The 27,990-nt window shown below is 48.0% G+C and overlaps 1 protein-coding gene and 1 long non-coding RNA gene across 2 annotated transcripts; one reads left to right on the forward strand and one right to left on the reverse strand.

Annotated features, from left to right (window-relative positions):
- Positions 1-27,980, reverse strand: LOC115403936 (uncharacterized). Its single transcript, XM_030113009.1, has 9 exons — positions 27,388-27,980; positions 20,732-20,872; positions 16,656-17,215; positions 16,268-16,426; positions 8,737-8,874; positions 7,617-7,759; positions 5,003-5,173; positions 4,808-4,916; positions 1-3,792 (listed from the first exon to the last, which is right to left on the reverse strand). Exons 1-9 carry the CDS (start codon positions 27,965-27,967, stop codon positions 1,657-1,659), a joined length of 4,137 nt encoding a protein of 1,378 aa, XP_029968869.1. The 5' UTR covers positions 27,968-27,980; the 3' UTR covers positions 1-1,656.
- Positions 20,652-27,469, forward strand: LOC115403939 (uncharacterized). Its single transcript, XR_003933275.1, has 3 exons — positions 20,652-20,874; positions 21,938-21,942; positions 27,395-27,469. It is a non-coding gene; the product is annotated as an uncharacterized LOC115403939 (long non-coding RNA).
- Positions 27,981-27,990: the final 10 nt, after the last annotated feature.

Below are 27,990 nucleotides of genomic sequence, written 5' to 3' on the forward strand. Positions count from 1 at the left end.
TTTTCATACACTGAACCTTTTATTAGCCGGGCTCATATTTAAAGTAGAAACCACAATACAAGTTCATTTTTGTTATTTCTTCCTCCCGTCTTTACAAAACCTCTTCTGTACACTACAGTGCTGAAAAGGACAGAAAACCACATGAGAGATAAATAAATTATCTTCTAACTTTTTTCTCACAATTTGTACAAAAAATATAGAAGTTCCTGTCGTGTTTTTTTTTTGTAACAACTCAAACGGTCGAAAAGCTTTTAAAAAGAAACAGAAACGGGCTGCGGAGCGCCTTTCCTCTGGTATCAAGTGCTTCGTTATCACCTCCGGTAGTTCACAGTTAAAGACAGGCACTGGGGAAATGTCGAGGGCTACATCAAGCGAGCGTGTTGCTCCAACATCCACGATGAGACCGAGACCGCCGGGCTCCACCGAGCCCAGATAAATACAGCTAAGAAACAAGAGCTTTTTTTTTTTTAATAATTTATAGTTAAAAACACAGGAGATGTCCCTGTCCATCCCTGCTGGATAAATAAAACAGTGCTTTGGGAATGAGCTCCGAGCAGCGGGCCGTCTCTCCACGCCGCCCCATAACTTAAAAACAAAGAGGATCGCAGACGGTTTTTAGTGTTGGAAGAACCTGAAAAAGCCCCGTCGGTCGTCTTGAACTGAGGAACGGTGGAAAGTGCTGAGGAGGGTCACGCGGGCGGGGGGGGGGGGGTGGGGGGGGGCTCTGACATCCGGGGAGGTATTGCTCTTTGAACGGCTTCAGAGGAGATTCGACATGATGGAGTTCATTCACCACAGAGTGGAAAGAAAATCCGTTCGACACGTGAAAACTGCAGACGGAAGTGGAAGATTAACAGAAATAAAGTCTGGTCTGACTCCGGTTCTGCAGGTTTCTTCCCGTTTCTCCATTCCGTCTCATTTTGCTCATATTGAACTGTTGTTTTTTTTTCTTTCCTTATTGTATTTGGAGCTACAGAATCGATTCGAGAGAACAGAACATGATTCTAAACGCTGGAGAGGATTCTGGGAGCTAAAAACAGAACTTCCTGTGGTGAATTAAACTTCTGTAACAGAGTCAGGAGGAGGAATTTCAGGTCTCATCTGGGACTAATTTTGAGAAGAAAAACAAACCTCCTCGTCTGGTTAGTGATTAGAAAACTTATTGCAGAGCATTATTGCTCAAAATACACCGGCGGGGGAAAAGTTCTGTGACATAAGTGTGTCGATCCGACGCAGCGGAGGAAATGGAGCGATATCACGGAGGTGTGTGACGTCGCCGTCTGACCCACGGTTAGTTTCTGAAACAGTCTCAGGTACAAAGAAAACACAAACAAATCTGGAAGCATTTAGCTGCAACTCTGACAGAAAGGTCAGGCCCGTGACCTTTTCCTTATAAATACGGTTCTTTTGTCGTCTGAGAGTCAGAACGGACAGCAGTTTGGCAGAGGTGGACGACCCGGAGCGCCGACGGCATCCTGGGAGTTTCTGAATGGGTACAATCCGAGCCGGTTCGGGTTTGAAGAGAGTCCGACACTGTGTCCGAAACGCCCGTCGTCAACCGTCTCTTTTTACACAATATTACATCAACGTGAGCGAAAAAACCGAAACAAGCAAGAAGGCGACTTTATGTACAAAAACTAGAAAATCTGCTCCTCGTCATGCTGCGGAGGAGGGGCGAAGGCGGAGGGGGGGGGGCGGGGGCGGCAGGGGGGGAGGCGGCGGCGGCGGGGAGGACGAAGGAGGCGGCGGGGGGCGAGGGAAGGGCTGCGTGGGGGGGAGCTGCACCGGGCCCCCCGGCTGGTACTGGGGCTGTAACGGGTACGGCGCCGGCGGCTGCGGGAGGAAGGACTGGGGGGGCAGGTAGGGGTGGGGCGCGAAGCCCGGGTGCTGGGGGGGGTAGAAGGGCTTGGCGTACTGGTGCGAGTGGGGCAGGTGGGGGGGGAGGGACTGGGGGCAGTACGGCTGCGACTGGGAGGACGGGTGGGGCGGGGGCAGGTGCAGCGGGTGGGGAGGGGGGTGGGGAGGGGGAGGAGGGGCGCTCTGGGTGAGGAAGGAGTTCAGAGGAGGGGTGGGGGACGGGCTGGACAGGGGGCCGGGGGGGAGGACGGGGGGTCTGTGAGGGAGGTGGGAGTGGGGCGGCATGAGGGGGGAGTAGGAGGGGGGCAGCATCTGAGGGAGGTGGGGAGGGGGAGGCGGAGGCGGGAGGTGCGGGGGCGTGTATTGCTGCATGTAGATCCCCGGCCTGGAGCCGTCGTGTGGGGGGTGCAGGGGGGGGTCCGCCGGGGACCTGCAGTCCGAGTCCCGCCTGTGAGGCCACGCCTCGGGGACCGGGTGAGTCCGCGAGTCCGGGTGAGACCTCCAGTCCGGGTGAGTCCTCGAATCCAGGTGGGACCTCGAATCGTGGACCGGGTAAGGCCTGGAGTCCGGGTGGGCCCTCGAGTCATAGACCGGGTGAGGTCTCGAATCATAGACGGGGTGAGTCCTCGAATCGTGGACCAAGTGAGTCCGTGAGTCGGGATGAGTCCGCGAGTCGTGGGCCGGGTGAGGCCGTGTGTTCTGGACTGGGGGAGTCCGCGAGTCCAGTGGAGTCCGGGGTTCGTGGACCGGGTGGGTCCGGGAGTCGGAGTGAGTCCTCGAGTCTTGGACCGGGTGAGTCCGGGTGTTCTGGGCTGTTGGAGTCTGGGAGTCCAGCTGAGTCCGCGAGTTGTGGACCGGGTGAGTCTGTGACCCCCCTGGAGCTGGAGCGGCCTGTCTGTGGGTCCGGGCCTTGGGTTGAGAACCGGGTGACTTTCCGTCCACGGTCGGCGTGTCTGAGCGGACGTCTGTCCTCAGCTGGACGGAGTCTCCGGGCTGATCTGCCTGAGAGGAGCGAGGCAGCGGAGAGCAGGAGGAGGAGGAGGAGGAGGAGGAGGAGGAGGGAGGGGTGGCGGAGGGCTGAGAGGAGGCTGCAGACGAGGAAGAGGAGGCAGGAGGATGAAGAGCTGCAGAGGACGACGAGTGGAGGGAAGGAAGAGGAGATCCTGAAGGAGAGGAAGACTTGGAGACAGGAGCTGCTTTAGGAGCATTGGAGGAAGAGGAGGAGGAGGAGGAGGAAGATGCTCTGCTCTCCGACTGATGACGCCGGTGAGGATGATGATGCTGCTTCGGCGTGGCTTTAGGTTTGGAGTCGTGACCGCGGGGGGCGGCAGGAGGAGGCGGCGTAGTCGCAGAGGGAGGCGGAGCTTCTGTCTTCACCTTCTCAGGAGTCGAACCCTGACCGCTTCTCTCGCCGGTCGCCTCCTCCTCCACTTTGATGGAGGTCACTGACGGAGGAGGAAGAGGAGGAGGAGGAGGAGGAGGAGGAGGAGGAGGATCCTCCTGCTCCTCTCCTCTGGGGGGCAGCAACGTCCTGTTTAGGGACACCTCCTCCTCCTCCTCCTCCTCCTCCTCCTCCACCTTTATCTGCTCCTTCACTCCTCTCTCAGCTCTCTGTTCTGTGATCACCTCCTCTTCCTCGTTTTCCATGGCGTCTGACTCCGCCTCCTTCAGCTCAAGCTGCTCTCCTTCTTCTTCCTTCAACTCCTCCTCCTCTTCCTCTTCTTCCTTCTCCTCCTCCTCCTCCTCCTCCACCTGCTGGTACTTCCGGAGGCGGACGTGCCAGGCCAGGCTGCAGACGGCCGACACCGTCTTGAACTGGTGGACGACGTTGCGGGGGATGAAGTAGACGTCGTCGTGGCAGAGGCGGATGCGGGCGTAGCGGATCCCCTCCCGCCGCAGCTGGTTGAGTTTGGCGTCGTCCACCCACTGTACGCACTGCGGAGAGGCCAGAGGACGCCGTGAGCGCACGGGATTCAAGAACTTTAAAACACATGATCACAGTTCGGAGAAATGTTGAGAAATGTTGATAAAACTCAATCAGTGAGGCTTCCATATGTTTTACTTATTATACATAAACTGCAGGATTCCTGACATTTTTTTGTTTTATTCATTAGAGATTTATTTTAAAAGTCACTGAGGTTGAAAATATTCTCAGTATCAGCTGTTCTGAACATATCTGCTACAATCAGATTAAAGACGAGATTATTTTTCCCTTTGCGTCTGAACTTACCCGCCGGCGAAAAATCCTACTTTCATTTCACGCCGCAACAACTTCGCCAGACAAAAGCCGGGCATGTAAAACCGATCTTATAGTGAGACAAATTCAGTCATTTGGAGCTCCTTTTGAGGGCGGCGGACTCGCACAGCAGCCTCCTTCATCTTAATAAGGAGCCAAACAGCCTGAGAAAACAAATAGACGCTTCTCCTCGTCCGGGCGCCAACTCGATACGGCGCTTCATTTCGTCTTCATTAGCAGCGGCGGCAGAGGACGACTACGGCGGGGATTAAAGGAGGAGAGGGGGCATGCTTCATCCCAACAGGCTGCTGCGGACAAATATTCTGCTTTAATATGGAAGAGAAAGAATCTAGTCTGCAGCGAACGTGAATATAGAAACCCAACTGAGATTTGAATATTACTTTACATTAGCATGATTGCTGTAATGGTCCAAATATACAGAGGACATCTCTTAGAAGTATTAAATCAACTAACATAAACTCTTAATGTTTTGCATGTGCCTGATACACGATGAGAAGTGAACTAAAATCCATGTTCCAAGATAAAGTGTGGACACAGTCTGTGCTTCAGACGGAGCAGGTGAGCAGTTCGTCCACCAGGGGGCAGCATGCGTCATCAGATGACTTGTCAGTTTAGCACTTTGGGGGTAATTTTGGATGAACGGTCTTAAATGCATAAAATCCGGGTTATCAGTGAAATACAAAGAGTCAGCACCTGGGACAGCGGCGGTTCGTGGAGGTCCAGCTGCAGCCTCTGGACCACGTAGGGGAAATCTCCGGCGTGGAAACACACCACGTCTTTGGTCACTCGAGGAGGCTCCTTGCTGAAATGAGGGGAGACGGTGTGATATCTGAACACGGCGTCTGCGTGGCAGGCAGCCCTGCGGCGGACGGCGGGCCGTGTTCTCACCCTTCGGCGGCGCACACCGCCTTCAGCACCCCGACGGCCGCCGTGGTCTCGCGCTCGAAGCCCTGGCCGATGTGGTCGGCGTGGGCCCGGGTCCGGTCCTCGAACAGCATCTCTCTGGGCTCGCTGGTCCTGGGCAGCGACTGCAGCAGGTTCTTCACCTCGTTGGTGGAGCTGTGAGGCAGAGAAACACACACACACACACACACACACACACACACACGAGAGCCCGTCTTAATTCTTGTTTTTCCAATCCCACCCACGATGAATCAATGAATAGACTTACAGGGTTGAATGAAAACATGCAATTGAGTGGATAATTACACACTTTCATGTGTCGTATTCAGTTAATATCTGACACAACAGGATATTTTCAAGGACATTTCTTATGTGGATGAGAGCTGCTCTGAATACTCCAGCGATAAAATGCACAGTCCATCAGCACACGACAAATCATTACAATAATAAATGCAAATCAGTATCATCCTTTAGTGTGTGTGTTAAAAAAAAACAACAACTACATATTGAATACAGGAGGATAAAAAAGGAATAAACAAACATACACACACACACGCTGAGCTTCACACACACCGAGTAAAAGCATTAAAAAAAACAAAAAAAAACTGAGCCGTGCAGCCAAACAATAGAAGCACTGCAGTCAGCTCACCACTGGATCAGTGACTCACACTGGAGCTGCAGTCAGATACACACACACACACACACACACACACACGCACACACACAGCGAGAGCTTCCTTCGAGAGCGTAGCACACAGACAGACTGAGTTGTGCGTTCATTCATTCAGAGATAAGAGGAGAGAGGCATGAGCTGGTGGGAGAGGAAGAAAGGAGGAGAGGAGAACGAGAGGGGTGAAGGGGGAGATGAAAACACACACACACACACACACACACACACACACACACACACACACACCCTCACACGGCACAGTGTGTCTGAGCTGACAGTAATAAATGTAAAACCAGGGAAGCTGGTAAGTGAAACAGTGAAAGGGAAAAAGAGGGAGAGGAGTGCTGAACCAGCACGTCTGGAGAGATACCGGAGCAGTTTCTAAAAGCTCCTCTTGAAGCGACGCCTGGCGTGTCGGCGCTGCTCGGCTCCTGGATGCGCCGGGCTGCCAGCGCGGAGTGTTTCCGGCCCATTGAGTGGCGGACGGAGGGCGGAGGATCAGGAAAACAAGAGGAGAAACGCCTGATCTGAAAGCACTGCTGCTAATCGACTGCATCGATTTGGAGACATTCCGCCTTGAAAGTTCATGTTGTCTTAAATTAGACCTAGAGATTAAAAGCAAAGGTGAAGTGCGGATTTATGCAAAATGGAGACATCACACATGACAACTAATTACTGGGTTGTGCTCCTCGCCTGCTCATTAGTGGGCTTGTAGAACTACTTGAACACACGGTACACGTGTCTGAATCGGCAAACGCCGCAGCTCATCCCCGATGCAACAGGCAGCCCCACGAATCCCACTTATCTCCAGGAGTCTGGTTCCTGACAGCTCCTGCAGTCTGTCCCGCTTTCAGCCAGCGCCGCCTCTGCCTGCTGCTGCAGTTACCGTGCAATTACTGCAAATCGCTGCGAGCGCCGCGCTCCTTTCGCCAAAACGCGGAAATATTTTGGTTTCCTCTTCCTCGGCTGACCTCTATAATCAAGCTGAATTCTCAGACTGAGAGTCTGGTGGGAGGGCACGGCAGCTTGACCTTTTCTTACTGAAACCGACAAAAAAAAATAAAGCGAAAAACGCAACGCAGCTTCCCTTTCTACCACGACCACCGGAGCCTGAAAACAACAGCATGTTAACTTCATAATAAATCAAGAGGAGGACGAGGCAGAGGACAGGTCTGTGGGGAAAACCGGGGGAGAATGAGGAATGATGGACCGACCGGGCAGATCTTCAGAGGAACCAAGGACAGAAGACAAGGACAGAGAGGACGGCTCAGGAGATCAGGTGGAGACGAACCACATTACTGAGGAGCGTTGATCTCATTGTTTTATCATTGTTTTAGATGTTCTATGAAACCATTCGACGGGACAAGAGTCAGAATAACAAGCTAATTGTTTGAGCATCACTTTCTCTCTCTTTCTATCTGCATTGCGAGAAAGAACAACAACAACAACAAAAAATCCTATTCGCACAGCCCCAGCTGTTACGCAAGTGTTTCTGACAGCCACACAAACACACACCGTCACACACACTTCCTTCAAACACCGTCGAGCCGCTCTGCACCAGCAGAGACGAGATATGTACCGATGTGAAGCGACGTGAGGATTGGAGCCTGAAATAACACGGGGGAAAAAAAAAGAAAGAAAAATCTTCTGTTTATGCAGTTTACTGTTGAACGTTTGGACCCTAAAATACCGACAGCATGAGCCACCGATTCCAAGAGTGTGTGTGTGTGTTACATTGTTCCTGAACACGTATCTGACATAATGACAAACATCACACACACACACACACACACACACACACACACTCGCTCAGTGTGACAGACGAACAGAGGGAGGAGTGACCGTCGGCTACGACAAATCCTCAGCAAAGTGTGTTTTCTCACCGCTTTCCACAGCCGGGGCGGAGACACACGAACCAGCGGGACTCACCGTTTTCTCTTGAAAGGAGACTTTGGTATATCGGCGACGGGAATCATCTGCTCCCCGGGTCTGACCCACATGATGGGGCCGTCGTCGCTCTCGGTGGGGCTGATCTCCCTCAGACTGGAGAACGTCCCCCACGGGAGGGTCCGCTGGAGGGAGGAAAGTCACAGTTCACATCAGATCTATATATGATATAAAGCATTTCTTACCAGAGTGTCTTAATTGGGATCATATAAACACAAAGAAAGAATTTCCTGTTCGACATGTTGTTTTCTTTCCAAATAAGTGTCCTGCAGACCAACTTAATGCAACGTCTACGCCAAATACAGTTTTCAAATACAAAAAGTGAAATGTAAACCCACTTTCCTACTTCATAAATACATCTTAAATGAAATACTTTTGCTATTAAGGGGATTAAAGTAACTCTTTGAGAGATCCAATATGTCAGGTGACTCTTTAATGCCACTTCAATAATATATATTAGCACCATGAGCAAAACAACCATATTAATCCATTCTTGAAATAGAAGCAAGCAGGTGATCTGCAACACAGAACCATAGAAAACACAGACGGCCACAGGAGGATATTTGTTACATTTTCAAGCTTGAAATGAAGAATTTAATCCTCATAATTCACCTGAACTGCAGGCGATGAAAACACAAAACAATGTCCCAAACACAGTGAAATAAAATGGACAAAAAAATTTTTTTTTAATACATTCATTAACCACCCTACTTCTTCGTGAATCCCACCTTGTTTTCACTTTATAACAAACTCATTATTTATTCCAGAGACTTAAAAAAAAAAAAAAAAAACGAAGTTTGGTGTAATCCTGTTGAAACTCGAGATGCTTCGCAGCGAGCCGGAGGAGGACTGGTTTTTGATATTCGGCATGCGACGCCGCTCCTCCGCACTGCATGCAGGAGATTTGAAGTGTCAACACAGAACGGCAAACAGGAGACGAGCGAGTCACTGCTGCATTGTGGGGACGGCGGTAAACACAGCCACTGCTGCACGCACACACACACACACACACACACAAAGCAGCACTGTGGCTGATGAGGACTCTGCTGTGTCTCAACAACAGGATCCGACTCCTCTTTGATCATCGGTTGTCCACGCTCACCTTGATGAAAGGCGACTCCTCCAGCATGGTGAGGAACTCTGGGAAATAATCGCCGACCTCCTCGTCCACGGCTCCCACCAGGCTGATCTGCCTCATGGCCCCGGCTCTGTAGGTACCGTGACTGTACGTCTTCTTCACCTGCGGCAACGAAACCACACACACACACCAGATCACACACGGTGGCAGAGCAGAAGTGAAGTGGATCGACAAGTTCCGAACACATCTTTCACTTGATTCAGGAGATTTCTCTCCATCTCTGACCTTCCAAGTTCACACTTGATTCATTTCTGTGGATCCACAGAATTTTTTTAATTCCTTTGGATCCTCGAGGAACATGAGGAGGAAAAATACACACACACAAAAAAAGAAACACACCGCATGGTCGCAGTAAATCAAGTGTCAAAACAGGCACCGTGTGTGTGTGTGTGTTCTGGCGGTTTCACTTGATGTTTCAGCTCCACCGGTTCCACTCAGACTGTTCTGCTTTTCACTCGGCTGACGGTGCGTCGTGTGCGCGCATGTGACCGTCTCCAACCCCTCTCTCATACCCTCGGCCCCTCAACGGCGTCTTTGTGTGTGCAGCATGTGGCCTCCATGCTGTACTTTGGCTAATCAGGATGTGTGTGTGTGTGTGTGTGTGTGTGTGTGTGTGCTGGCCAAATCCTTGGCTGCACGCCTCCAGTGAGTCACCACTTGACAACGAGGCAGAGATAAAGGGAGAGAGAGAAGGAAGAGAGAGAGAGAGAGAGAGACGGACCGGAGGGGGGAGAGTGCGGATACACAGGGGAGAAAGAAAAAGAGGGGAAGAGAGACAGATGGAGGGAAGCGGCGAGGAGAAGAGGGAGAGAAAGTTGAGGAGGACAAGCTGTCAAAGACACGGAACAAATGCAGGGGGGACTGAGGACACCGAGTCGGAGGGATAAAAACGGAGAGGAGGTTGGAAATAACTTAAATGGGACGAATCTAGACGTCACTGCTTTTCTTAGGTCTGTTTAGGAGAAAGTAAACAAGTGGAAAAGGGAGACATCAGATAAAACCCAGTGAAGGATGGAGACGTGAAAAAAAAAAAAAAAAAAAAAAGATTCTGACAGGCTGGAGAGAAAAGAGATGAGGGCAGGTTAGAGAGGACAGGTGGAGCGGAGTAAACCCAGACGGACTTAATAAACTGTCAAAAGACTGAAGGGAAAGGTGCCGGGGAACTCCCGGGTGCATCTTTGACCAGGGCAGAGGAACCTCGACCAGACTGCAAGCTTGTAGCGCAGCGTGCTGCGGTATCGAGAATCACTCAATCTGTCGGCGCTGCGGGTCCAGGAAAAAACATTTAGAGAAGGAAGATTTGAAGAAAGTGAAATCGCTGAAAATTGGTGTGTCGACATGAATAAAACAGCTGCCAATCGGGTGTTTATTTAATCTATTCAATTAATAAACCGGTGGGCTTATCATGCACGGGCGTGCGCTCACTTCGTTCCACTGCATCTTTTAATATCCTCCTCCTGGAGACGACGACAAAAACGAGGACTGAAAGCTGGAAACACTGGCTGCACACGCATCGACGCAACTTCAAACCGTCTGACTGAGAGGCTGACCTACATACCGGGAGGAACAATGTGTTTGTGTGCACACGTCGAGTCAAAACGCCGTCACGCTTACAAGGAACTGCTGGCTTTCCTAGCAACAGAGCATGAGACCGTGCGTGTGTGTGTGTGTGTGTGTGTGTGTGTGTGTGTGTGTGTGTGTGTGTGTGTGTGTGTGTGTGTGTGTGTTTACATCTGCATAATTTAACAGTTGAATAACCTCTACGTTGCTCGCACAGAGAAAAGTCTGTCACGATCACCCGAGGAGTATTAGATTTATCTGATGCATCAGTCGGCGCTTCATTCACACACACACACACACACACGAGCAGGTTTTCTATAATAAATGAAGGCAAACAGGAAATGTGATGGACTTCCTCTGAGCTGAGAGACGCTCTCGTCACCTCGGCGTTGGTACATGCTTTATATTTCTGTGCCGTCTCTCTGCAGTAACATCCGCCGATTAAAGCGCCCTGCTCTCCTCTCTGCCTCTGGATAATTCGCTTTCTCTTTCTTTCATGAAGTCGTTCCTAATCCTCCGAGGCCGAGTTCATGCGGTGCCGTCTTGTGACCTCTCCCTGACCCCTGCGTCTCTCTCTTTTACCCAGCACCGTGTTGCAGTTCCCACGTCACATCAAAGCCTCTGCTTCGAGGACGAACGGGCGCGTTTCTTTTGTGGCGTGTTCCTCGGCTCACCTCCAGACAGAGATGTTATAATTCAAAATAAAGTCCTTGCTCTCCATCTCTGACCCGTGCTCTAGCAAATATCTACAGCTTGATTTGAAGACGGTTCAGAGAGCAGGTGTTGGGTGTAGACGCACACGGTGGAGCAGTCAGAAAAGCCATTGACACAATTAGCGGAGCAATGGGCGGCAGTTGATCCGTGAACTGTACAGATTACCCACCGAGCGGCGGATTGACCATTTACTGCTCTTGCTCCTTAATTTCTGAGGTAATGGTTTTCCACCGTCTATAAAAACAAACACGCGGGCGACGACACACTGTTGTTCAGTATCATCAGTACCCAATCGCCAATGCATGAACCATCAGAATTAACAGTACGCCAGTATCCGTACGCTGTATGGGTGGGTTTATTATACAGTATGTGGGTCAGAGCTGCAGAGGTCAGCCAGCGATTAAAGCTCAATCAATGTTTGGTTCACCTCCTCAAGATTGAAATAAAACAAGCTTTGAATGATCCAATCTTGTTTTTCCACCGTTCTGAACACTGGGATTGGACCTTGCACAGTGCATGACAACATAATTAACTGCAGTGTTTTGAATAAAGTGACATACTGTACAGTCCAACTATTGACAAGATGTTCAAGCAACAATGAAAAGTTGAACAAATAAACTTTAAATACCAGCACTGATTTACATCAGACAATGAATCACTGTCCAGATATTAACAGGTTTTGATTTAAGCTATTTTAACCGCTATGGAACCGATGTAAGCAGATTACTATCATCTGTTTCCAGAAAGTATAAATCTGACTTCTCCTGATCATTTAAATAAAGTTTACCGTTTCATTAACCTCGAATTCCTTTCTTTGCCCATTAAGGCCACTGTTTGCGCCAGCTCATCTGCATATGAGGCATAGTTGCAGATACTTTCATAGAATTTCAAAACCTGGAATGGAAACACAATATGAGGAGTGATTAAGGTGCTGAGAGAGCTGCCTTCATTTCACTGGCTTTGTGTTAACCGTCTGATGTTGTAACTTCATTATTAAACTCTGACTAACCGAGAAAGACCAAAATTACCTCCCGGCCCAGGCACATGGTGTATTGACTGTCAGGCTGCACTTGCCCTGAGAAAATGGAGTGCTGTAATCTTCCATAATCCTTACCAGCACTGAAAATGGCTCCAGACAGGTGCTGAATACAAATACAGCCACACAGCCGGAACAGCAGCAGCAGCAGCAGCACAGCAACTTTTGGTGCCTGCAGTACCGTCCTGAAGATCACAAACCTGCTGTGTCACACGCCGCTCTTTACCCGTCGCTGCCTGCAGCTGACCGCTGGGGCAGCGCGCCGCCGTTTCTGTTTTAACTGAACTCCGGGAGGCAACACGTTAAATTTTTGTGAGGTGGGGGGGGAGAAATAAAATGCATCGCGAGCATCTGCATTATTCCCTCCCCCCCCCTTCCCTCACCTTCCTGCACACAACACGAGGAGCAGCGGGGAGCAGTCGAGTTGTTTACGGTTCAAACACACAAGCAGACAGATAAAAGAGAGAGTGATGGAGACGCACAGATGAAAAGAAGAAAGAAAAAAAAGACGTGGATGATGAACCACTGGTCTGCGGCCGTCTATAAATTATCAGTATGCAGGCTCACATCTGTGTGTGTGTGTGCGTGTGTGTAGACTGTACGTCTACTTTCCAAGGTCACTGCTGAGAGAGCTGTGGAGGGAGGAAAAAAAAAAAATTAACAAGACCAGTGGACAATGACGTTAGCCCTGCAAAGAACATTACTCTTAAAGGGACAGCCCGGGACACGGGCCTGCAGGGGGGGGGTGAGGACTACATTTAGACAGTGGAACGATAAGATGTTTAATTTGGATGTAATTCACTCTCAATTGTACTGAGATCGAGTGTGTGTGGAGTTAAAACGAAAACAGTACAACATTATGAATTTTTCATGGGAGAGAGGGAAAAAAAGGGAAAATAGCCAGAAGGAGGATGATAGAAAGCATAAACTACTCTACCGCAGTAGTACCTCATACACACACACACACACACACACACACACACACACACACACACACACACACACTCACACACACTCACACACACTATGATAGCTGCTGCCTCGACTCACGTTGGAAAAGAGCAGGCAGTATCTCAATACGAAGCCACTCAGGAGGTTTGAGGCAACAAAAGGCTTTTCATTAGAGAACTACAGACACGGCACAACTCTCAATGAAGAGGTCTAACCGTGTCGCCGTGCAGACTCCACCACCAGCGAAGCCACCCCCAACACACACACACACACACACACACACATCTTGTTTTTCCAGTTGTCCTGAAAAGGCTGTGTAGTGTATTGAGAGCGAGCGAGGCGCCTGTGCCTCTGAAAGGGGAAGAAGAAAACAGCTTTTTGTGGGGTTTGACTCTCTAACTTGACTTTCTGTGAACCTGCCTCCTTCCTGACAGCAGACGTCTCTCACTGCTCCTCTTACCTTTCATCCCTGCAGTCAACACTCTTCTTTCATCACATTTCATTTCCAGAGCCTGTGCCGTTTCGAACTTCTTCTCCCTCTCTACCGAATATATTCCCCTGCGTTTTATTTCCCCCCCTCCGACGCCCACCTTTAATGACGATGCCCAGATGAGCACTGTACACACTTCAGCAGTTGTTGATAATGTTGTCATTTCACTCGAAGAACTCGGCATAAAGAGCAAAAAGCTGTTTAATGCTGAACAGATGGAGGCAGATGCTTCAAACAGATGGTTAAAGTCACTCAAAGCAACTTTTTCGTGTACCCAGCAGTGTTTTCTTAATGATCTCCGTCCTGTTCCGAACGCAGAGCTGAACAATTCATCAAATGAAAATTGTAAATAACCCCAACGGCAAAAGAAACTGTTTGGCGGATTATTCCTTTGTTGTATCGACGCGTCGTTTGTTGACTCGCCTGTAAAACGGCACCACACTTGTGGGATGAGTGCTGTGAATAGTTTATGTTCAGGTGTCTGCCGTGTTTTAAATGCACCACGCTGCATGCGCGCTCACATGAATTACAAATACTGCTGCGTGCGAATACCCTCACGTATTCACATAAGTACTGCAGATAGTGAACAATAACGATGTGGCGCGGCGGCGCGAGGCAGGCAGGCTTCGTACTGAACGATCGGGAACGGGTTTTAGACAGCACAGACTGTCACGATACATTCAGGAAGGAAAGAGAGACCATGGGGAATGTCTCTGAACACATGAAATGCCAGATGGACGTATATGAATTCAGCAAAGGTAAGCAAGCCGGCCAGCTTTTTTTTTATGTCCGACATGTTAAAACGGTGATTTCCTAACATTTTAGAATTCACAGCTGTTCAGAAACACCGGGCACACGGAACAAGTCCTGCCTTCATTCAGTCTGTCAAATACATGACTACGAATCAAACTGTCTTTTACATCTGATTAGCAGAAGGAATTTAGGAGACTCGGTGGGAAAAGTCATGCAACTATATGTCAAAAAATCAATTTTTCCATTAAACTACTTGGACTAGAGCCCAAAACATCTCCTTAAAAATCAAGATGATGCAGTTTAACTCATACAGGTTGTCAAACATAAGGTGTGTGGGCCAGTGGCGCAGTGTGATGCTTCGGACGGCGGCAATACAGGCAGAGCCATAAAGAGCTACTGGCAACCAAGAGGAACAAGAAGTCCCTGGAACAGATGGTGTGGCCCCCACAGCGCCCAGATCTCAACTTCACCGAGTCTGTCCGGGATTACAGGAGAAGACAGACGCAGCCCAAATCCACACAAGAAGCCTGACAAGTTTTCCAAGATGCTCGGAACGGCCTGGAAAACTGTGTGTGAAAATACACACAGAAGTGGAGGTAAAACCAAAGCAACCGTGATTTCAAAACCAAATGGTTTGTTTTGAATGAAGTCAAATATGGATGTGTTTTATTTTAGAGGCACATTCGCTTTATTTTAACATCACAGTGCTTGATATTAGTTTCTTGAGTTGTGGTGGCGTACAGGTAAAAAGAAAGCCAGACTGTAATGATCCATGAGCATTTGCTCTGATTGAAATTTTGTGAAATTTGTCCTAAATTTAATGATGTGGATCACAGATTACAACTGATAACAAATATGTGAAAAACTGTATGTAAAGAGACACTGCATGTCAATGACCTGCTGCTAAGAACTGTTCCTAGAAAGCACTTCAGCTCACAACAGCGACAGATCCTACTCTGCATGGATTTGAGCCTCTTGCAGCTCTGCTTCAGCCCATGAGCCTTATGTTTGACACCCTGAAAAAAGGCTAAAGGATGCACCAGTCTGTGTGCATGAGAAGAAATTGAAAAGCCTGGGATGCGTGCCTGCGTGTGTGGAAAATCTAACCATGCTGTGTTGACTGTAGATCTGAGGCGAGCCACCACCACCACCACCACGCTCCTCCAGATGTCCTCAGATGACCCCTCAGAACAAAGCCTTGCTCTCCGGCTTGGCCACTCCTGCATCAGCTGCAAATCACTGAACAGGAAGTCTCACTTTACACTTTCTCAACAGGTCCTGTTTTGGTGCAGTTGTGATACTCAGCCCGATATGGAGGACACAGACTTGCCGGGGGAGCTCTTAGCCCGTGCTATTTTAGACTTCACACACTTTTTTTTTTTTTTTTTATTCTTCATGTCTGATAGCTAACCATCTGCTCCGTGGTGATCTGGCTTTGCAGCACCAGAACATGCAGAAACATGGTGCAAATCTGTTTATCTGAGCGGTAAATTGTCAGCATAGTGTCGGCGAATGCTCCAACTTTAACAGTTTAAAGTGGACACCGAGGGTACAGTTGTGCCATGAATTCTGACCGATTTCTTACAAATCACACCATCACATGCTCTCTTTCAGGCCACTGACTTCCACCGTCTTAATCCAGAACCCAAAGTTAAGTTCAGACGCTCTCCATCTCTGCTGTCTACAGACCCAACGGTCTCAAGTCTGACAATCCAGTTCTATAACAACCCCACGCATACATGAAGTGAAGAAAAAAATGAATATTTAAGACAATTAAAAACTCTGAATCAGCAGCATTGGCCAAGAAACTCAGAAAGTTAATGTCAACTAGCAGTCTAGAGTCAGGTGGCCGCAGGATATGCTTTGGCATGAGAACAAAATCCGAAAACACACGATCAAGACAGGACATTGACATAAACTGTGTTCATACAGTGGGGATGCAGGTGAGAGCAGAACATCCCTGCTATATTAATCTTTTCTGTCGGACTGACCTGAGAGTAGAAATTAGCCATCGTTGTGGTTTCTATGTCCTTCTTCCCCAGTATTTCCATTTTGACTGGCGCCGAGGGGAACTTGGCTGAGAAATAGTCCAAGAAGTCCGGTAAATAGCTGGCCTCGCCGTGGATAATTCCCATCACGTAATGAGCTGCCTGCAAAACACAGTTCAGATAACGTTCATATCAGACACGAGTCTCTAAAAACGTCCTGCTGAAGCGTCGGTTCCAGCTTTAATCACATGCAAACTAATTATGTTGTGACACATGTTCCAGGATGAGGTGAGTAACCGAGTTCCAGAACAGCAGGTGTTTAACTGCAGCTGCAGGACGCCGCGCCGAGCTCGACATTCACGGATCGATGCGATCAATATGCGCGCCGCACCTGGGATTTGTCCTCGCTGAACGCCAAGGTGACGAACTCCTGCGCGAAGCGCTGCCGCTGGTCGGCCGAGAGCGAGCGCAGCTGGGAGGCGTAGGCGTGGGCCACCAGCGCGCCGCCGTTCGGCTGGTTCTCGATGTGGATGAGCGGCGCGAACTCCAGGCGCGCCGTGCCGGGATAGGCGCACTGTGGCCGGCGCCGGGCCGGCGGGGGAAGGCAGGGCTTGGCGGAGGACGAGTTGAGGACAGCGGAGGCGAAGAGGGATTTGGAGGCGAGAGGAGGCGAGGAGGGCAGCAGATGAGAGGCTTTGTTGTTGAGCGGCGGGTAAACGGGGAGCGGGGACTTGAACGGCGAGAGGGAGGAGTGGAGCGCCAGCTCAGAAGACGGGGACGAGGAAGAGGAGGGATGGTGGAGGAGCAGGCCGGCGCAGGCCGTCTGGCAGGAGCGGTGGTACATTTTCACCCGCTTGTGCTTCTCGCCTTCTTTGTGTTTCTTCTTCTTTTTCTTTTTCACCTTTTTGATTTGCAGCTCCTCCAAGCTGATCTTCGCTTTCTCCTTTTCATCTGTGACGAGAAGAGAAAAAGAAAAAGGAGGAGAGGAGTCTATTACAGGAGCCGGAATTCTCAAAACTTCAATACAAAAACCTGAAAAAAAAAAAAAAAAATCATTTTAAAAAGGCTTGAAGGCAGCTTTTTAACAATCTATCACGTCTCGATTTTGATGGAACAACAAACCAAAACTTTCCTCCGAAACTCCCGGCTGTGAGGATAGATTTTTTTTTTCTCTCTCTCTCTCTGAACCACAATAAATGAGGGACTTCTTCAATGATGACAGCTCGGAAGAACTTTCCAGGTGCTTAAAAACGGCGGTGAAAACCCAGAAATACAGTGATGGAGGTGCTGCAGCAGAGCAAGCCGAGCACAGGGATTAAAAATAGAAACTGCATCCAGATAAGAAACTAACTTTCATTTCAGATTGTTGTAAAAACACAAGATAAAATAAGGAGTACTAACTATTTTAAGCGAGTGTAGACAGATGAGTCAGTGTTTGCGGGGTGGTTTGCATCTCCTGCGGTGTGTACATAAAATAAATTGAAGCGCCCTGAGATGGAAATCCCTTGAGAAAAGCAGATATGACTAAGCCGGGGAAACGAGCTTTCTGAAAAGAGATAATACTGTAAAAAGTCGTCCATCTCCTTTACACCCGAGGCGGGACAAAGTGGAACATGCAAATTTATGCATTTAGTGCTTCTGCAAGTGAGCTAAGTGTGTGTGTGTGACAAAAATAAAAAAACGTTCCTCTTGACTTTACGGTCGGTGTTTATGTACATGAAGTGGGAGGAAAATGCTGAGGAAGCAGGACGGCTAACAGCAGCCGTCACCTTCCCGGCTCTCTTCACACGCAGCATCAGTCCGGGCTGTAGCCCACACACGTCTGATGCCAGATAAAGCAGGGACGACGGGGGGAGTGAAACCAGAGCAGAGAGAGCGACACAGAGGAGGCGAGCGCCGTACAATACCCCGGCTACTAATCTGAAAGCTCTTTAACCCACAAGCGACCCCCTCCTCCCGTTCACACACAAACACTGGACTGACTGATAGAGGAAAAACAGGCGACATGACGGTAATGCATTGCTGCAACAGTGATGTGAAACGCACATTTTAAACAGGCCCCATTTCTATGTTTTGCCTATTACACATCAATTTATGAGCTTCACAACGTGTCCTCTCACATGATTCATTCTGATCCCTAAAGGCAATACTGTGGATACTGAAAGATGCACAAAACCTTCGGCCTCAGCAGGGAGGCTGATGTGAATAATAAAATAATCTGAAGTAGCAAAACTAACTATATCACACTGGTTCTAGTGTTGTGTTGAAGTCTGCTTCTAAGTTACACACCTTCTGTTGTTCAAAGTGAATGGATAACGTATGATCCAATGGGAAACCAACTTCAGGGGAAATACAACCGGCTGAATACAGATGAAAAAAACAAACAAAAACAAACCTACATTAATTTTAGAAGAAATATATTTCTGCGTGCAATTCTGAGTCATTCTAAATTCAACAGGAAAAATGGAATATGGAATCACAGATGTTTCCCACCTGGTACAGGGTATTTATCGTTTAATAGATCAATTATGTAACATCCTGTTGGAGGTTCACCTGGAGAAACATCCATAAATGGATAACTAATATTCTTTGGGAAACCTTTTCTGGATTCGTACAGGACTGAGCCGCTTGCCTTCACGGTCATGATCAGTTTAAGGTCAAACACTCTCGCATTGGGACATCACAGCCACAAACCAGCATTATCAGCGATAGTAAAGCAGCCTTACGCTCAAATTGCTCGTTTGCCGCTTATTGATTTCCTATACGCGTTTCCACTGGCGGCCTCGCTCGGTGCCGTCCTCTTCAATTGTAAACTTAACACTCCCTCGCTGATTAAATTTCTGACTTTCCCCTCTCGGCCTCTCCGTCACTCCCAACATTTGCAAATGTGATACCCTGATTAAAAGCCGCATTCGCCATTACTCAATCACATTTGGGTGTGGTGGGGGGGAAGCGTCCCTCCTCTCAGTTCTCCCTCCTCTCAGACATGAGCCATGGATTTCACCGAGTCTATTACTGTAAACACACATGATTAAATAGCACACTCTCTCGCAAGGATTAACCCACGCCGACTGGATCGTGTCGTTTCTCGCTCCTTTTCCAACCCGATGCTGAACGAATGAATCAACGTTACGAGCCCGCCTGTCCCTCCGAGAGACGCCGGGAAGATTTAAACGGCGCACCAAACGATTTCTCTTTAATTCTCAACTGCAGCCACCGATCACGGGATGTAGCTAAAGCGCCGCCGAGTCCTTGAAATGTCACAGTGCGGGTATGACATACCAGCAAAAGAGGCAGCGCCAGTCTGACAGGAGCTTTAGAACAAATCATATCAAAGAAAATAGAATCGACATTCACATATATGTGCCGGCGAGCGGGCTCTGGGTGTACGTCACCCTAAAAGAGACTGAAAACTGCCACTGTTGACAAACGGCTGAGCTCAGATTACCCACACACAGAGAGGAGGAGATTACAGTGGCGGGGCCCTGCGAATAATTCGCCAGTGTCTGAAGGTTAACAATGAAAAGCGCCACTGCATTCATGGAGCGTACGCGCAGCGGAGTGCGGCGGACGGCAGATTCCTGCTCGGGGTTGTGTGCAACAGCTCTACTCACACACACACTGAAAGCACTACTTTCCAAATTCCAAAAACGCTCGACTCCTGTCTCCATGGTAACAGGGAAACCGTAACGATTCTGAAACAATGAGGTGAAACTTTTCTGAAACGGAGAAGCAAAAACCTTTATTTTGGTAAGATTTTTGAAGATAAATACCTTTGATCACATGTTATACCAACACTTTTTTGGGAACTTTTAAAACGGTGTTCTGGAGATTGCTGCAAATTTGGCTGTGGATCATTTTGATCTTGTGTTTCTCCTTCTGTTACTGAGAGACGGAAGCTTTAAAATTAGCCTTCAAAAGAAGACTAAAATGTAGTCGTGCCTCTGAGCATTATTTTTCTTTTGTAGATTAATTTTTTGCACACCGAGATGAGTTTTCTTACATCTGAATTTAATCCACGGTGAGGGGTGACCAGCGACGACCCCGCGAGGCGTGAACCGAAACCAGAAACGGCGCGTTCCCAGGCCCGGGCTTGTCTCCTGGCTTCTCCTGTTACCATCGCTGCACCCAGACTCGGGATCAGAAGGTCAGATTCTCACCAACACACAGATAACGTACCGTACTCGGTCTGCGTTTTGTCGCTGCAGAGCGTGTATTGAAACACCCACCGAGAAGCCGAGTGTGTGCCGCGTGTGTTACCAACATAACGATGATTTACTGTACAGTGGAAGTGGGTCATGTTTGGCTACTGCAGCAGCAGGGAGCTGAAATCTACGCTGGAGGTTCGACCAGCTGCTGCCAGACGGGGAATTTTGTACATAGCATTCTGAAACGATCTGAAATCATACCCGACATCTGTAATGTGATTTTTCAGAGTGCTCTGCATGTGCGAGTGTTTCCACCAACCTTTAACGGGCTGCTTGACTTCTCCGTTCTCCCTCTTGATCTCATTCATCACTTTGTGCTTCTTCTTCTCCTCCTTGTCTCGCTCCCATTCTTTGACCTTCTTCTTCTCCCGCTCCTTCGTCTTGTCCTTGGTGGAGTGCTCTGTGGGAAGCAGGAGGGAAGGCGTCAGGTCTGGAAACACACCCACTTAACTTTCCGTCGACAGGCCCTCCGCTGCACCTCACCTCGGCCGTCGCCATTAACTTCTAATCTCGTGCATCTCTCAAAAGTCCCGTTTCCATAAAGCCTCTGATCTTATCTGCTGTTTTCTCAGAGTGACGGTGACCTTCCACTTGAGTTCAGGACAGCAGGCGTCACTCTGTAACTTCACGCATAACCTCAAGGCTCCAGCTCGTCGGGACACACCTCACGTCTCTCCTCCAAACTCAGCCTCTCCCCGACATTCTGCCTCTACTATCTTCAATGTGCTTAAAAAGACCTCAAATCCTCCCTTTCCTTTTCAGCCCATTTTATTTCCTCTCCCAGCGCTCCCCCCGTCTGACAGAATCGTTTAAGAGCCGAGGAGCACGACGGACTGAGAGGCTGGAGTGCACCTTAATGCAACGCTTACTGCAAGTCGCCGTGGCTGAGAGCACGGGTTTAAAATGTAAATAAAAATAGCGCGTCACGGCGTCACACCTCCTCCGCTGCTGGAGTGCTTAATGAAATGTAACGCACATCTCGGTGTGTGCAAACCTATTTAAAAACACCAACAAGTTAAGATTTCTTAAAATACTTCCCACATTATCAAACAAGGTATTCTTGGCCTTCTGATTTTTTTTTTCTCCTTTCATTTTGTCATTAAAAAAAAAAAAGATTTTTTTTTTTCTTTAGTTTCTAGTCTTCACTCTTTCCTTTCCTCTCCAAAGAAGTTTCTTTCTTTGAACTCTGCCAGATCCGTCTTTGAAAGGAAGCTGTGTTTTCAGCCTGTTGGCTCTCCTGCGGACGTGGGGAGAGGGAGCGTGAACACAGCACGACTGGACTCGCTGTTTGCAGGATCAAAGGAGGAAATGCTTTGAAAGTAAAAAAAGGCTTAAAGGAGCTGCACGAGAATTACAAGTAAGACTGATGCGCTCCTGCAACAAGAATCATTCCAGTGAATACCCTTAAATATATCTCTCCACTCTTTACCCCGTAGTTAAAATGAGGAATGGCAAAAATGTTGAGTAACCGTTTCATTATGCAAATTTACGACACTGTAAGCTGCCTGGAGGCACGTTTCGACCAATCACTTCGGCTCCCCGGCTCGCTCAGATCGACTGCCAAATTCAGAAAAACATGTCACGCCACGTCCAAACAGCAGCATTCACAAACCTGAAAATTAGAGGCAATAAATTACTCCTGGTGACCAATCAGGGCGAAAACACACCGCTTTATTCCAGCTACAGAGAGAAGGGTCTTCCCCTTTAAAAAAAAAAAAAAAAAAGGTGGGGGGGGATCTCTCTCGGAATAATAACCACAAAAATACAAACTGTCTGAAAGTGATTTTTGCAGCCAGAGGGTTTGGGTGCAAAAGTTCAAGTGACAAATGTTCATATGGCGAAAAGACAAAACTAGAAGTATCTCCTTCCCCTTTTTATGTCATTTTTACACGAGAGTTGCCACATTAAGGCTGCGTTTATGTGACATCTCAACTTAAAACGCACCGTTTTTGTGCTTTCCTTTCAGAAAGGCAAGCGGGATTGCTATTCTGGGTGAGTTGGTGTTTGTTTTCTTTCGACAGGACATTCCATATTACTGAATCTCATAAGTTTACACTGGGTTGCTGGATTTACCACCAGGCTGATTTCCTTATGTTGCTCCAAATATAAAAGAGAAACATTAGCAAGTACAAAAACAAAACGAGCAAAACAAAGATAAAGATGATAAATTAATTGTGACTGGGTTAATCCTACTCTGGAGTGCTCGTATTTCAGTGAAGTGCTTTCGAGGCAGAGCCTGTTATGCAGCGTTTACAGTTCAAGTGCCTGATTTTCTCAATGCTCACAGCTCTGATTGATAACGAAACACCCCGAACACCTCTGAAGGTAAAGTCCTCCAGTTTGTGCAAATTTTGCTAAATAAGGCATTCTGTGCAAAGGAGGACTTTCTAAAGTTCACTTTGCAATCTCAACTCTGAAACCGCCAGGTTCCAGGAGAACGTGGACTGAGAGTCATGACACTCTGGAGGCCGCCATGTTTGTTATTGTCCATCTAACTGAGCATGTGCAGAAGAACCATTTACAACAGCCATGGTACGGACGCGCAGTGGCAGCGTTTCCAACTCCATCCTCAACAAGCTTTCGGTTTAACCATCACCACCTCGTCTGTCTCACTTTCCCCACCCAACTCTTCATCCCAGCCGACTGTCCTGTGGACCTTCTCCTCCAACCTTTTCATCGCAGATCACGCTGAACGCCGGGTGGTCTCCATTTAGTCTCCCCTGCGTGAGTTCTCTTGCTCTCATTCTGAAATCATTTGAGTCCGTTTGTTTTCTGACTTTATTGCAGCTGCCAGTTTTGAAAGGGAACTCAGCAGGTGGATTTCTCACAGTTGGAGTGATCACAGGATTGATAACTCCTAAAAAAAAAAAAAAAAAAGTTTCCACACTTCGCATGCAAGGTTCACAGCTGGGGAGGAGAATCAAAATTTTCCAACAATGAATGGAGTGTTTGATAACCTTATAACTCTCAAAGCCAGCGTCCTTCAGTGGCTTACCCTTGAAATTCACTTTAAGTTTATTTTCAATTCAATTTTATTTGTATAGCACGTTTTAACACGCTACCTGGAATAAAGCATATAAAAACACTGCAGCATGATCATTAAGCTTTATATGTTTAGGATACAACATGTTCCTGCCTCTCACAAAACACTATTTAAAAAAAGATTAATGATTAAACAGAATCATGCAAATACAGTACTGCCGGGAAAAAACAGACAGAATGAGTGTGACTGACAGCAATTAATGCAACAAAAAAAAAAATGTTTTTCCCCTCAACAAATATCAGTAAAAGTAAGTTCAACTTCAGCTTCTGACTGTATTTAGACCTAATGCCCAAGGACCAGATCCCCCACCCACAGTCGACTCTTGATATTCAAATATTATTATGCTATATATATATATATATAGAATTTTTTTTTTTTTTTTTAACACTTCGGGTCTGTTACGATCAGAAGGGGCTTTTTCTGCCCATCTATCCATCCAACCTCCTCCTCCATCATATTCAGGCTGACAAGGTGCTGGAACCAATCCCAGCTGACTGTGGGTGAAGGCAGGGTTCAGGTAAACACAGGACAGGTCACCAGTCCATCAGACGACAAACACACAACCACACACACCGGGTGTTTTCACACCAGGATAGTCTGGGGACTCGACTCGTGAGGCAGCAGGCTCTGAACACATGAAGAATTCAGCAGTACCAAAAGAGTGCTGTGCCAGAAAGACTCGATCCAGGGATCTTCTTGCTGAGCATGCCACGGAACTGAAATGAGTTTGACAGCTCTGCTCGAGACGGTCAGTCCGCTCTGTGCTCCGCTGAGATAAATATCCAGCATTAGGTCCATTCCGTTAACCTGAAATTGCACGTGCAGACTTAAGTGTCTTGTATTTTCGGAGAGCCCAAATAACAGTAATTTCATTAGCTGCTGACGGCAGTTAAACTTCATTTCCTCCTCGCAGTAATCGGCCACAGATGTGCAGCTCCAGACATGTCCGGGACTGCAGTACCACGGCACATTTGCATCACCACAAATAAACTAATTACGCGGCTTGTGGAAGCTCCGACCTTTAACTCTTCACGCTGGATGTAAACAGTGAATCGCCTGCCATACCGTCCTCTTTGAAAACACGGCGGCTTGCATCAGCTGTAATCTCTGATTTATGAGGCACACATGTCGGAGGAAAACATCTTGACTGCAACTTCCACTCCAGGCAGATTTCTTTAAACATGTGCTACCATCACTGCTGGATTTATTTAGATTTATTGTGGGGAGCGTAATCCATTTAAGATGTTTACGGCTACATTTATTTGGAAATCCCCTGTGTTTGATTAGGAATTAAACTCCAGACTGCATGTAAATATTGTGAGTGTCAACAAAGGGTCACCCAGCAGAATAAATAAGACTCACTGGAACTGCTGTGTCTTGTTTTCTAAAATAAGCCTGCACTAATTTGCCTGCTGAAAGTGTTGTCGGACTCATGTCTCTTATTATAGTATGAAACATAAGCAGGAGTCGCGGCTCCCTGACACTGGCTTTCAGCCTTGCTCTGACAGCGACCCGACCACTAATAATATTACTGCCATGATGTGATACTCTTTGGATCCCTGTAGGAAAATTCCTTCCCCACAGGAAGGTCAGAGCGCAATTCAGCCTCAGACTAAAGCTGACGGCGAAGCGCTGCAGGCTCAAGGACATTTCCAAAGTATTTCCATAAAAAGAAGAAGAAGAAAAAAAATAAACCAGCAGCCTGTCAATTTATCAGTTTTAATCTTTGACACATTTTGCCGAGGATTACTGGTTTCTCTGAGATCTACATTCACGCTTCTCCATCTTGACAATTGAAGCTACTCAATATAATTGCAGTTTCTTACCGCTGGCCATTGAGCTGCTCACTAAAGCAAAAAGAGGTTCGGTGCCTCAGTCACAGTCCTGTGGAAGGAGTGGCGTTACTTACTTATGGCTGCATATAAATTAGGCCTGACAGGCTCGGAAAGGAGAAGGCTGCAAAGTAAAGAGTGCTGCAGGAGCGTCGTCAAAGTTTCCTGAATATACTTCATAGAGATTCTTTAAAGATGGACACCTCTAAAAACATAAAGGTTTACACTCTGCAACTTCTCTCGACATGCAAACACGACCTGTTGCCGTTTGTGTTTTCAGGGGCGCGGGCCGACCGACGACCCGTCTCGTTCTGCATCCTACCTAATTGACGGCGGTGGCTGCTCGGTGTGTGTCATGACCTCTTAAACTAACCAACTGGAAAACTGTGACACCGTGCACCAACGCACACCCGCATGCGTTTGTCCTCCTTAATGTCAAAACACACATAACAGACGCAACAACCCGTTTCATCGGGTTAGGTCCATGACAGCCCATCTGGGTAATGGTTCACATACAAGACTTGAGCATTATTTCTCCCACAAACAGCCCATTTTAATCTTAAGTGGATAAAATAGGGACAAAACAGCCTTTAAATTTAAACTTAAAAGATTTTCTCCATTGTGGTGCTGAGTAAAGGTGATGAAAAAGACATTTTTCCAAAAAAACAATGTTTAAGGAAGGCAAGCAAGATGTAGCGTGATGGAAAACCACCTACAAAAACACTTCCTCCACTAAGGTGCTCTCCAGGTGATCCATCATTTCTGTGGCCATCAAACTCTATAGTTCTTTGGAAATAATCCTTTTTACTGACAGGCCCCTCTCTGTGTATACCGCATGTGCTCTCCAGCCTTAACATGAATATTTTATATTTTATTCCATACACTATTAGTCTGTGTGAAGCAATGCTGTGAAGAATTCCCCCCAGGATGAATGAAGTATTTCTAATCGTTTCAGTACTCTGTTCAAGGAGGTGAGAGATACAGAGCAGGGGTGTCAAAGAGGCTCCAAACTGGCCTGCCAAACGACCAAGAAAACATCGTTGATTTTTTTTAAACAGATTTCTTTAGACAACACTGAGACCAGAGTTGATAAGTCAGTAATGTTGCGTGAAAGATAGCAAACTATTGCGTAATACAACAATAGTTCTAATTTTTGAAATATTTCATTGAATTCTGCAATTTAAAATTGGTTTTATGTTGAGATTATAGTCAATTTCAGGAGTTATTGCTGGATTCTTGTGAAAATAGATATTTTCATCGCATATACTCTTCAAGAAAAACTTTAAAGCTTAAATGTAGAGGTTATTATGGTAGTATTTAACCACTCCAGCCCACTCAAGATCAGCTAAAATGAGTCTGACACCCCTGATGGATGGAGGAGGCAGTCAGAGGATATTCAGGTCAATACATTGATTACTCTCTTTTTTGAAAATGATGCATTATGAAGATTTCATTGACACACCTCCACCTCCAGAGAGAAAAGAGGACAGTCAGATAGATGATGAAGGTTTCCACCTGTGTGGATGAGGAGGACCGGGAGCTCCGTGCCTGACGCCCCCAGCCCGGGGTAACAGAGGAGGTAGCAGAGGGGGGCGTGGTGCTCCACCAAAACAACACTTACCCCATAATGGCGGGCGGCTGTCATATTGCTGTGGCACAAATGTGTCTTTTAAAACACATTACGAGCAGATCGATAACACACCTTTCTCCCGGAGCTGTCTCCACCTTTACGTAACCCCCCGTTTGAGGTGAATCGACAGTAAAACTGGATTTATTCCAGTCGATATCGTGTAACTGCGTAGGACCGTGTAAACACGGATTTACATCAGCGGGGTCTCACGGCAGCTTCACCCCACGTAAACACGTCTAAAAGCGGGTAAGTGTTCAGAATCCCGCCGCAGATGGAGGATCGCACCGGAGCGGGTCCAGGCGGATTTAAAAGGTGGACCACATGGAGGTTGGGTCCGCCTTAACAGCACAACTCATAAACAACTTTATTAATCCGATTAAAGTCGATTAAAGACATAAATAATGGCCTACCCTGGAGTGGCGATACGACATCCCCGTTCTCCCTCTTCACCGCAGAAATGTTGTTGAATCTGCTGATGTCGTTGTTCACGTTCGCTCCGGAGGTCAGCAGCAGTTTATGTTTCTTTTTCTCCTCTCCTCCTCCTCCGCCTCCTTTCCCCTTCTCCCGCTGTTTATCTCTGTTCGGTTTCTTGGCTTTGTGCAGGAAGAAATCGCTCTGTTTGAAGACTTTGTGGACGCCCGTCGGCGGCTGGGCTCCACCGCAGGCGGCGGCAGGCAGCGGGGGGTTGCTCGCCTTGCCCGGGCTGAAGCCCCACAGCCCAGCGCCATAACTCTGCTGCTTCCCGGGCTGCTGGGGCTTCTCTCCGCCGCCTCCCACTCCCCCGTCCCTGCTGACTTTCTTGGCTTTCACGCTCCTCTCCTCGACTCGGACCTTCTTGGACGGCGGCGGGTTGAAATCCCGGCAAGGCTGGGAGCGGCTGTCCGGGGCTGGCTTGGCGCTTTTGGCGGGGGTCTGAGCGGGGTGAGGAACGGCGGTAGCAGCAGCGGCGGCGGCTCCGGAGAGGTGAGCGGTGCCCTGCGAGGCAGCCATCTTGAGGCTTCTCTCTCTATTTA

The sequence above is a fragment of the Salarias fasciatus genome, chromosome 17, assembly GCF_902148845.1.
Source record: "Salarias fasciatus chromosome 17, fSalaFa1.1, whole genome shotgun sequence".
Taxonomy (NCBI): domain Eukaryota; kingdom Metazoa; phylum Chordata; class Actinopteri; order Blenniiformes; family Blenniidae; genus Salarias; species Salarias fasciatus.